The sequence below is a fragment of the Drosophila navojoa genome, chromosome 2, assembly GCF_054131105.1.
Source record: "Drosophila navojoa isolate 15081-1374.11 chromosome 2, UAZ_NAV_1.0, whole genome shotgun sequence".
Taxonomy (NCBI): Eukaryota; Metazoa; Arthropoda; class Insecta; order Diptera; family Drosophilidae; genus Drosophila; species Drosophila navojoa.
In genome coordinates this window covers 33,196,479-33,209,127 of record NC_142890.1, presented here as the reverse complement: position 1 = coordinate 33,209,127, position 12,649 = coordinate 33,196,479, and the positions used below count along the sequence as shown (strand labels likewise).

General features: G+C 39.9%; 1 protein-coding gene and 1 long non-coding RNA gene across 2 annotated transcripts in view; both read left to right on the top strand.

Moving 5' to 3' along the window:
• The window catches only part of LOC149092497 (uncharacterized), a 171,868-nt gene that overhangs the window by 3,198 nt on the left and 156,021 nt on the right, over positions 1-12,649 (top strand). The gene's annotated exons all lie outside the window — the stretch shown is intronic.
• On the top strand, positions 86-9,234 carry mRpS5 (mitochondrial ribosomal protein S5). Its single transcript, XM_089261224.1, has 2 exons — positions 86-258; positions 8,109-9,234. Exons 1-2 carry the CDS (start codon positions 123-125, stop codon positions 9,188-9,190), a joined length of 1,218 nt encoding a protein of 405 aa, XP_089117350.1. The 5' UTR covers positions 86-122; the 3' UTR covers positions 9,191-9,234.

Here is a 12,649-nt window from a genome sequence, read left to right as displayed (position 1 = left end):
TATTATTACAAAGTATCGATAGATTTAGTTTTATAAAAATACCAAAAATAAAAAAACTTAACATCGAACTTCTATAAATTCACAGAACACTGATTGCCTGTAAACTAAACAAGAATTGCGAAATGGCCAGACTGTTACTCAAACATTTTACAATAGCCAACTGGAGGGCGTCCGAAATGCAGATACGAAAATATGTAAGTGCACATAGCACTCCATCCAATTATATTCTTGTACGTAACATCAGCTTTTTTAATAAACGTAAGTACACGTGCCATTAAAATATTTACATATGTATGTATGTATACAAATATACATTATATCCATATACATAGTACGTACGTATTGTTTTTACCTAAATATCTTATTTATATAATAGAAATTTTGATATAAGATATATGTATGTACGGACATGTTATTTCTGTATATGTAGTTCTGGCTCTTACAAATCGAAACACAATTTTTATTTAATATGTGTACTGAGGAAGTCTCAGTAGATTACGCAAACAGCAGAGCGTTGTTGTCACGTCCCATGTACGGCATGTGCTTTGGCATCCGGTTTTTCTTAACATTTTATACTCATTACCAAATTGACAGATTCTGAACGATAACATAGGCCAAACTTCTCAAAAATATAAGCTAGAATGGGCTAAAAATTCTACAAACCAGGTGAACGAATACACTTGACTATGATGGTGTTTAGTTTCGTATTGATCTTTATTATTCTGAGCCTGGGCTTATATACCCAGACTCATGTATAATTTCAACCCTTAAATCTAATATATCTATTGCTGAGTGTGTAAGGCTCAGCATTGGGCTATTACATATTCTTATCTTATCGCTGAGTGTGTAAGACTCCGCGTTGGTCTATTAGCTATTCTTATCCTATCGCTGAGTTTGTAAGGCTCAGCGCTCGTCTCCTTCGTAATCTCTGGGGTTGCAAGGGTTGATCTTCATTTGTCTATTTATGCACTCCGTACATGTGGCCCTTATCTCTTCACAGCGCGCTACCTGTTAGTCGCTGAGTGCGTCGGAGGCATGTATACGATCATCGTATATTCATATGTTCATGCCTGAACATTCTGCGGGGGGCCAAGTGTGTGAATTGTTGCCTGTGGAAATCTTAATAATATACAGGACAAATACATATATGATGATTGTTAATATTCTTGACGAAATGATCACCAATCCAATCCTTATGTTCGTGCCTGAACATTCTGCGGGGCCCAGAGAGTGTGACATCCAGATAAACCGAGTGTGCCACCAGTACCTTGGACTTTTGCTTAGGTGGCGGCTCCCATGCCAAGTGAAGTCGAGCCTCTTTGAAGAACTTCCGCGGCTTTTGGGTGTCATCATTTGTTACATTAGTATAGCTGAGTGCATCTGTTGAGGAAGTTGTCAATCGTTTCATTGTTGCCGAAGCCAAAGCCTCCAAATGGTAGATATCCTTCGTTTGATCCTGATGCCTTAGAACAGATATTGATTCGCTTGTAGTAATTATGGTTGTTTCCTTTAAAATGTTGCTGCTACTTCCAATTGAATCCTTTTCCGATGTAATTGTACTTGCAGTTTTAGTCTCCATAGTTGGTAGCGCTGCTGTGGTCATCACTGGAGAGTTTGAGTCGGTATTGTCGCTGTTCTCTTCAGCTGCACATCCAGCCGCTGTTGCAGTCTCCGCAGAAGTTTGCTCTTCCGTCGTGCTGCCAACTGTGGAAATATCATCCATTGGTCGAACTTCCAATTGGATATCTGTTGATGTATCTTCAGCGATACTCAACGTCGATGTCGAAGTTGTGGCAGAAATTCCATTCTTGTCCTCATCTTCTATGCCCTCCGAATCCAATGTCGGAGTTGGTGGAGCCCAGATCTTCTTTATTGATCTCTTGTCTTCACCCAGCTTTATTTTGGTGTTACTACTTGAAGTTTATTTTCTTGTTCTGTAGATTCAGTTATATATCTTCCCATGTGGGGGCTTGCCGGCGGGTTGAAATCCCACTTTTTGAACACAATTGCATCCAAAGCTGCCTGAGATGCTAACATCTCATCAGCTGTGACCTCGTCACTGTTATCGGTGGAGCTCACGCAATTTCGGATACTGCCTTCATCATCATTCTTCAGCAGTTCCTTGTCCACTGGCAAATAACGTTTGTAGCGTCTGCATAAACAGTCCCACGCTAACTTGTAGTTACCCACTCCCATTGCGAAATTGCTTATCATTTGTACATCTCCTCCTTTGACATACATTTGCAAGTATAGCAGTTTCGTTTTGTCGCTGATATCCTTTCTGTTGTGGATTACACTGCGCACACTTTGACTTCCAGTGCGTCACACGCTTATCATATTTAACCTCCAAATCGGTAAGCGTTGACTGGACTTTATTCCAGAGGAACTCTAGCGTTTCTTTGCTGTCTAGAGCATCCTCCTGGTTGCTGAGCTCAATGTTGGCCTGCACTTCTTCAATGTGCAGCCGTACTCTTTGAACTCTTTTGTCCAAAAGGTTAAAAACTTCACCATTGGGCTCGACCAACCGAGTAAAAACATCTCATGCTTTGATGTTTCCGGTCTCGTTTCCCATAAGTATAATGTTGGCCTGTGTCTATGGCGTGATCGGTAACTTTGGTCCTGATTTCTGCCATTATGCCATCAAATATTTCTCGTTAAATATTGATGGTTGACGACACAGTTGTTTGTTTATTGTAGATCCATTGGCTTTACTCGTTGGAGGTTTTTTTGATTCGATCACTAGGTTGATCTTGCTGTGCCTCGACTCAGCTTGGGTTGGTAAGCCAATGCACAAATTTACAATTATTTAGAACTTCACTTTGAACTAAACACAAATACTTATCCTTGTGGACTGCATAGAAGTATTAAAATACTTCCTCCGGCTCGAAGGACCATGAACGAATACACTTGACTATGATGGTATTTAGTTTCGTATTGATCTTTATTCTTCTGAGCCCGGGTTTATATACCTAGACTCATGCTTAATTTCAACCCTTAAATCTAATGTATCAAATGCTGAGTGTGTAAGGCTCAGCATTGGGCTATTACATATTCTTATCTTATCGCTGAGTGTGTAAGACTCCGCGTTGGTCTATTAGCTATTCTTATCCTATCGCTGAGTTTGTAAGGCTCAGCGCTCGTCTCCTTCGTAATTTGACTCTGGGGTTGCAAGGGTTGGTCTTCATTTGTATATTTATGCAGTCCGTACATGTGGCCTTTATCGCTATCACAGCGCACTACCTGCTAGTCGCTGAGTGCGTCGGAGGCATGTATACGATCATCGTATATTCATATGTTCATGCCTGAACAGGGCGCCTGAAGATCTTGGTGAGATTCGTCTTCCCGTTGGCCTCTGAAGGTTTTAATGAGTCGCTCTCTTTCGTCGTATTTTGCTGTTTATTGATGTAGTTTTACTCTGTCTCTCTTTTGAGATAGAGAACAGAAACCCTTTGGTAGTATTCTGCCTCTCCGCACTTTGCGCGAGAGAACAGAATTACTACGACTTTTGGCTTTTCTCTCTCCGCACTTCACGCGACAGAACCGAACTTCTCGGATTTTTTATTTTATTTCTTCGTCGAGAGAACAGAATCACTTTGACTTTTTGTTTTTCTCTCTCCGTACTTCACGCGAGAGAACCGAACTCTTCGGATTTGAATTTTTTTCCGTCTCTCCGCACTTTGCGCGAGAGAACAGAATCAATTCGACTTTTTGTCTTTCTTTCTCCGCACTTCACGCGAGATAACCGAACTTTTCGGATTTTGTATTTTATTTTGTCTGATCCACTTTTTGGGAATGCAGACCCACTAGCACTACAAATTTTCTTATTTAAATTTGAGTACCACTTTTCAGTCTATATGTGTATATTCTCTGTTTCTTACCACTGGCGGGGAAAACAGAGTAACATACTATATTTCGTCCTAAGCTGAGTTTTCTTTTTAACTATCAGCATTAAGACGCTGGTTCCTTTCTCTCTGTCTCTTACCACGGGTGGGGGAAAACACAGAGAAAGCCGCAGGACCAAAATGTTAGAGCGTTAAATGAAACAACTCCACATTTGCCGAATTCAAGATTGAAACTGAACTTTTAATTGCTTAAAATCCTAGTTCTTATATACCTAACAGAGACTCTTAAAACTACTTCCAGAAGGGTGCATTTTCTCATACAACCAAATGCACAGATTTAACCTCCAAATCGGTAAGCGTTGACTGGACTTTATTCCAGAGGAACTCTAGCGTTTCTTTGCTGTCTAGAGCATCCTCCTGGTTGCTGAGCTCAATGTTGGCCTGCACTTCTTCAATGTGCAGCCGTACTCTTTGAACTCTTTTGTCCAAAAGGTTAAAAACTTCACCATTGGGCTCGACCAACCGAGTAAAAACATCTCATGCTTTGATGTTTCCGGTCTCGTTTCCCATAAGTATAATGTTGGCCTGTGTCTATGGCGTGATCGGTAACTTTGGTCCTGATTTCTGCCATTATGCCATCAAATATTTCTCGTTAAATATTGATGGTTGACGACACAGTTGTTTGTTTATTGTAGATCCATTGGCTTTACTCGTTGGAGGTTTTTTTGATTCGATCACTAGGTTGATCTTGCTGTGCCTCGACTCAGCTTGGGTTGGTAAGCCAATGCACAAATTTACAATTATTTAGAACTTCACTTTGAACTAAACACAAATACTTATCCTTGTGGACTGCATAGAAGTATTAAAATACTTCCTCCGGCTCGAAGGACCATGAACGAATACACTTGACTATGATGGTATTTAGTTTCGTATTGATCTTTATTCTTCTGAGCCCGGGTTTATATACCTAGACTCATGCTTAATTTCAACCCTTAAATCTAATGTATCAAATGCTGAGTGTGTAAGGCTCAGCATTGGGCTATTACATATTCTTATCTTATCGCTGAGTGTGTAAGACTCCGCGTTGGTCTATTAGCTATTCTTATCCTATCGCTGAGTTTGTAAGGCTCAGCGCTCGTCTCCTTCGTAATTTGACTCTGGGGTTGCAAGGGTTGGTCTTCATTTGTATATTTATGCAGTCCGTACATGTGGCCTTTATCGCTATCACAGCGCACTACCTGCTAGTCGCTGAGTGCGTCGGAGGCATGTATACGATCATCGTATATTCATATGTTCATGCCTGAACAGGGCGCCTGAAGATCTTGGTGAGATTCGTCTTCCCGTTGGCCTCTGAAGGTTTTAATGAGTCGCTCTCTTTCGTCGTATTTTGCTGTTTATTTATGTAGTTTTACTCTGTCTCTCTTTTGAGATAGAGAACAGAAACCCTTTGGTAGTATTCTGCCTCTCCGCACTTTGCGCGAGAGAACAGAATTACTACGACTTTTGGCTTTTCTCTCTCCGCACTTCACGCGACAGAACCGAACTTCTCGGATTTTTTATTTTATTTCTTCGTCGAGAGAACAGAATCACTTTGACTTTTTGTTTTTCTCTCTCCGTACTTCACGCGAGAGAACCGAACTCTTCGGATTTGAATTTTTTTCCGTCTCTCCGCACTTTGCGCGAGAGAACAGAATCAATTCGACTTTTTGTCTTTCTTTCTCCGCACTTCACGCGAGATAACCGAACTTTTCGGATTTTGTATTTTATTTTGTCTGATCCACTTTTTGGGAATGCAGACCCACTAGCACTACAAATTTTCTTATTTAAATTTGAGTACCACTTTTCAGTCTATATGTGTATATTCTCTGTTTCTTACCACTGGCGGGGAAAACAGAGTAACATACTATATTTCGTCCTAAGCTGAGTTTTCTTTTTAACTATCAGCATTAAGACGCTGGTTCCTTTCTCTCTGTCTCTTACCACGGGTGGGGGAAAACACAGAGAAAGCCGCAGGACCAAAATGTTAGAGCGTTAAATGAAACAACTCCACATTTGCCGAATTCAAGATTGAAACTGAACTTTTAATTGCTTAAAATCCTAGTTCTTATATACCTAACAGAGACTCTTAAAACTACTTCCAGAAGGGTGCATTTTCTCATACAACCAAATGCACAGATGTTTACTCAAGTGTCCCTTTTTAGATCGCTGGGCCCAGGCTTACGTTATACTTTACATATTGGTCGCTGCAACTAAAGGGTGACATATTTATTACTTTGTGTCGGATAACCCGCAGATTATCGAGTATTGTCTCTATTTTTATTATTATGTATGTTCATGTTTGAACACAAAGACTAGAGACTTTTGCTTCGGAATATGAACAGATGTTTTTCGAGCTAGTTTCCAAATTTAATACAGCCAAGACATGCATAATAAATAAAAAAAGCTTTTTTTTTTAAATATGAGTGCGTCTAACTTAAGGCCAGCAAAAAAAACTTACTCGAATTAATAATGCTCATATTGAGTTAAGTGACACCGCTTTGAATTCCCTAAGCTTGGGGTAGCTCGTCCTCGCTCGATTCTGCGAAGCTCCATCATGATTGTGGTCGCGAAGGTGCCTATAAGTTTCCAAGCTGCCTCTGATTTCAACATCACGTTGACCATGTTGTCCGCTTTAATGGAGCGGCCCAATGCTTCTTCCAGACCACGGTTCTCGTCTAGGAAGCGTCCACATTCGAATAATACGTGGTTGACGTCCTCCACCAGTCCTCGTCCGCACCAAGAGCATTATTTCGGTTTCATCGTGGCCAAAGCGCTTCAAGTAACTCCGAAAGCTTCCATGTCTCAATAGAATCTGTGAAAGATAAAAATTACCTTCACAGTGTCCAGGCATAAGCTTTGGTAAACATTTCGTTGCCAATGTTTTCTAGTTATACCCTGAACCCATTGAAAATGGGAAATCAGGGTATAATGGTTTTGTTAAAATGTATGTAACAGGCAGAAGGAGGCGTAGCAGACCCCACAAAGTATATATATTCTTGATCAGGGCGACGAGCTGAGTCAATTTGAATTTTTTTAAATGACCGTATATACAGCGCGGATGTCGAGTTTGTTTTAAAAATCGATAACTATTCCCGATATTTAATTATCGACTAAAACATTATCAATTAAGGCAGGTGCCACTGTAGCTAATTGTGAATGACTTTTTAATTTTTTCAAATTTGTCCATTATTCAACAGAATATGTAGATCATATGCTGATCGACTAAACATTATCAATTAAGGCAGATACCATTGTAGTCATTCACAATTAGGACTTTTTAATTTTTTCAAACTTGTCAATTATTCCATAGAATATGTAGATCATATGCTGAAAGTTTCATTAAATTCGGTTTAGTCAATCGACGTTAAAAAAAAACAAAATGTTTGGCCAATTAACAAACGCACGTGCTGCAGCTATAGCAGTTTTCCTATACGTGTGCACACATACATTCAAACTTCTAGCACTTTCTTAGAATCACATCAGCAGTTAGTTTCGTTTAGTTCTGCTAGATGGCGTTGCATCAGTGAATCTATTTAAGGTTTGCCATTAGAAATTCGAACAGTGAGGTGGCGACGTGGTAAAAGGCGGGGTGCTCGATCTCGGGTTCAAATCCAGGGCGCATCGTAGTTTTTTTTTAATTGTTTCAAAATTTATATATATTTAATTTAATGAGTTTTCTATTTCATTTATATTTTTAAATACATCGAAATTGAAATTTTAACCATACTAAATATGCGTTTTTTTAGTTTGGTTCAAGGTAGTATCTAGTCGAGCACTCTCGACTAAAGTTTTCTTATTTGTTTTTTCTCAATCCTATCCTATATTCTATTTAAGCTCATGTTTTACTCTACTCCTTTTATTTCTTATTCTTTGTTCTTTTCACTATTCTTGAAGTATTTGTAATACTTTCCTTTTTATACCCTGAACCCATTGAAAATGGAAAATCATTCCTTACTTTACCTTTATAGTTATTTTAATTGTAATTATATTAACTATTTTTAAGCTCTTTTAATATTATATAAAGTTTTCATTTTAACACTTTTATGATCACATTTGGCTGTGAGCTGGAGCATAACTGGCCGAACTGGCAAATAAAACACCCGCATCGAGTTGGTGATACTTTTGTAAAAGTTCTCTATACTTTTAAGTTTAATTAATTCTCGATTTGTCAATAACTTTTAAAGCAAAATAAAATTAATTTAAAATTTGTTGTATTTTTGCCTACAGTACCTGCCGAAGATATCTGGCGTGGGGTGACAGCTGTAAGCAACGCTGGAAAGAAAAGAGGCCGTGGAAAAGGAACTGGAAAAAAAGTGGCAAAGGATTTGAACAGAGGCCAGACAATCGGGCTCGGGAAAAATAATTTAATTTGGCCTGGTCTTAATGCACCAATTATACGAGGAAACGAACTTACGCATCAACAAAAACAATCTGAAAATATGGACAGACAAAAAAGCATCATTAGTTTGCGTGACTCAATGGGCAATTTCAAGCAAATGAAATTAAATCCAATAGATCGAGGTTGGTCGGGAACAAAAATGCCAGGTCGTAGCATTGGGCCACCAGATGCTGTTGGAGAAGAAAATTTTAATCTATTCGATACGCGTGTATTAGAGAATAAGATAGTATTTATAATGAAAGGTAATATGGGGAGAAAAAGACGATACTCTGTTCTATCTGTCACAGGAAATAAAAATGGATTAGCTGGATTCGCAACAGCTAAAGCGCCTGAAGTTCGAACCGCCTTGCGGAAATCAAAAAATCGTTCGGGACAGAAACTTATTAGCATTGACCTTTACGAAAATAGAACTATCAATCATGATTTTTATACTGCATTTGGAAAAACAAAAATTTTTGTATTCAAAAAGCCGGAAGGGTATGGCTTAGTATGTCACAGGGCAATTCAAACGATTTGCAAAGTTATAGGGATTCAGGACTTATATGCAAAAATTGAAGGCTCAACAAATCTCCAGCACATTGTGAAAGCATTTTTTATCGGGCTTATGCGACAAAAATCATATAATGATATAGCGAATGAAACTAAATTGCATATTGTTGAACATCAAATGGCAAAGAACGGATTTACACAAATTAAAGCAAGTCCCGTCCAAAATTTAAAAACTTCCGGGACCGATCGACAAATCGATTTTATGCAGTTCACTTTGGGAAATAAAATTGTATTGAGAAAAAACAAAATACCCCCTTATTATGTAAATTCTAAAGGTCATCATTTATTTCAATGTAAAGCAGAGCGATTTAGAAATCAATCAAATGTTCGTTTGCACAAATTGGTAAATTGTTATATGTAAAAATAGTAAAACGTTACACAACATATGTATACTTAAAATTAAAATTGTTTGCAGTAATACATTAAATCACTATTCAGAACAAGAGTAGAATGGGATTCTGTAAAGGAAAAATGGTAATTCGTTCTTATACTGTTAAAAACTGGTTCAGCGATACTACGTTCTATCACTAACCATAGAACACATAGACCGGGCACGTATATAAAGCGTTTTGCACACTCATTGTTCAGGCACGAACATAAAGATTGGAAGCGTTATCATTTCGTCAAGAATACTAACAATCATCGAATTTGAATTTGTCTTGTATATTATTAAGATTTCCACAGACAGCAATTCCGGAAGTCACACACTTGGCCCCCCACAGAATGTTCAGGCATGAACATATGAATACACGAAGATCGTATACATGCCTCCGACTCACTCAGCAACTAGCAGGTAGTGCGCTGTGAAAAGATAAGGGTCACATGTACGGACTGCATAAATAGACAAATGAAGACCGACCTTAGCAACCTCGGGGTCAGATTACGTAAGAGATAAGCGCTCAGCAATAGGATAAGAATATGTAATAGCCCAATGCTGAGCCTTACACACCTTACACCTTATTAGTCTGGGTATATGAGTCTGGGTATATAAACCTCGGCTCAGAAGAATAAAGATCAATACAAAACAAGTAAGAAAGCTTTAGTCGAGACTGCTCGACTACGAGATCCCCTGAACCCTACAAGCAACTGATATTTCAATAATAATTAGCACACACACACGCACTCATACATACAAACGCATACACACACACTCGCATATACAGGCGATTGCGCTTGGGTTGCGCTGCAGTGTTGGCAATATTATGAGAACTTATTTGTTGAATAATTTAATTTCTAGACGTACGATCGTAATGAAACTTTCAGAACGTAATCATAATGTTAAAATGTATGTGTATACCGAATCACAAGTCTCTAGTATTTGATATACGACTTTTACAAAGATGAGGGTTAGGGGGTAGATTTAGGGGTGGAGGGTAAATTTTAACAAAAACCGAAATTGTATAAAATGCATCTTAATATACATTTAAAATTTGGAGACTCTAGCTTGAAAGATGTAGGAGATATAATTTTTTAAGTGATCTTCGATAAGGTTTTTTATCGATAAAAAAGTATCGGAATGAGTTATCGTTTTTTAGTGATAAACTCGATATGCGCACGATATATACGGACATTTAAAAAAAAAGTTGAAGTCTCTAGCTCTTATATCGTCTGAGATCGACGCGTTCAAACATACGGACCGACGGACGGACGGACAGGGCTAAATCGACTCAGCTCGTCGCCCTGATCAATAATATATATACTTTGTGGGGTCTGCCACGCCTCCTGCCTGTTACATACATTTCAACAAAACCATTATACCCTGATTTCCCATTTTCAATGGATTCAGCAGCCTGCAGCTGATTGTCTCGCTGACACACCTCGCAGCGCTGCAAATATACACGCACATCTATGTACATGCCAGGCCAATAATGCCGTGCTGGCACCCGAGCGATTGTTTCTCGGCTTCCAGCGGTGGCTAAATAAGCTTCCAGACTCACCCATATATTGTACGGCGCCTTTTGTAAGTCCCGAATTAGCTTAGTGAGCCATCATGAAGCGCCTCTTTGCTAAAGGTTCCTGATGGGCTCACAATAGAATCCAGACGAAAATCCACACATCCGCCACTTTCCATTCTTCCTGCGGACCATGACAATCGGCGCTCTGTGTGGGCTTTACGAAGGCTCGGTGCAACCTTTGGACAACAGAGAATCCACCTGCAAGTTTATCTCCACCTGCGTCTTGGGATTTTTGGGGAAGAGGCGCTGCCTTATGGCCATAGCACAAAGGGCGCATAAGGGTCTGCATCTCCGATTGCTGGCCATGTACCACTTCAAGACCATGCCATTCAGCTGCTCAGTATGCATGTCAAGCTCATTACGAAGTGTTCACTACAACGCTTTCCTTTTTCAAATTATACACCACGTCGGGCACGTTGCAACGAACAATGGGCTTATCCCGAGGCTAATCTGGGCTAGTTTCAGCTTACTGTGAGTTCGTGCCAACCAATTTATTTGTTGAAGCCCCTGCGATAATAATGTAGGAGCGAAAGAGGCCGACTACAGTCGAACCTTGACCCCTTTTCAGTAGCGAGGGTCGCCCCTACTGTAGCATTGTATGTGCATATAAACGCAAAGCAAATACGTACTTTCATATAAATTAATACTGTGCATGCCTGTATTGCTCCTCACATTATGTGTTGTATATTCGGTGGTAGATGCTAGTCGAATTGTTTCTGTTAGTCAAATTTTAAATTTTGAACATAGTTGTGATCTAAAATCGATGTGTTCAACCAAAGTCGAGACATGTAGAACAAACTTTTTCAAAGCCGAAAAAATGTGCATAAGAGACTGCTCAACCTCGTATTTGCTCGGCTCAGTCTCTTGAGGCAGAAGCAGAGAAAAACTGCACGACATTGCCAGTGCGCTGCGAGCGATTTAAAAAAATTGTCCCGTTTTTGTATAAAGCAAGGCTGTACGCTATGTGTCTTACTCTTTCTCTCTCTCTCTCTCTCTCTCTCTCTCTCTCTCTCTCTCTCTCTCTCTCTCTCTCTCTCTCTCTCTCTCTCTCTCTCTCTCTCTCTCTCTCTCTCTCTATGGTGCACCCACTCCAAGAGTAGTAGACTGTTCAAACGTAACACTAATATACAGATATACAAACAGTGGTTACAGAACAGCTTAGATCCAGAGGTCGCAATAACAAATAACGCCGACCTGGACTGCGCCGTCGAGAAACTCAACATTGAAATTCATAATGCCGTTTCTCACGCCACTCCTCCGTCCAGATCCCATAAAAAAATACACCACCACTGGTCGCCAGAAGTTGCTGCTCTGGTCGCCGAAAAAAAAGTCTCCGTCGTAGCTGGCACAACTCTCGCAACCCCAGGGACAAAACAGAGTTCAACAAAGCTGCAAAAGCACTCAAGGAGCTCCTCTACTACCTGAGAAGGCAATCTATCAACCAGTTCCTAGAAGAAGTGGAGACAGGTCACCCCCAACACGACCTTTGGAACGTCACTAAAAACATCAAAAGTCCAACGACCAGAAAAGAGTCAGTTAAGATGGAACGTGGTGCAAATCTGACAGCGAAAGAGCAGCGGTATTTGCCAACCATCTAAACGATGCATTCACCCCTTTTATAAGGTGCTCTAACGAGGATGAAAACACGAGAGTGGACTTCCTTGACATTCCCTGCCAGATGGCTCACCCATTCCCGCAGTCACCACAGAAGAGCTGTCATCAGAGATCCGAAAGCTCAAAGCATCCAAGTCGCCCGGATATGATGGAGTCGATGTACCTGCCATTAAAGCCCTACCGCAGTCTGGTCGAGAACTTCTCCTCAACATAGTCAACAAATGCTTTCAGTTAGGACATTTCTCCACCCA

What these genes read in the sequence shown, in the direction of transcription:
- mRpS5 (XM_089261224.1), top strand. Translation starts at nt 123, where the DNA reads ATGGCCAGACTGTTACTCAAACATTTTACAATAGCCAACTGGAGGGCG. An exon ending in CATCAGCTTTTTTAATAAAC is followed by an intron (nt 259 to 8,108) that starts GTAAGTACACGT and finishes TTTTGCCTACAG; the next exon opens with TACCTGCCGAAGATATCTGG.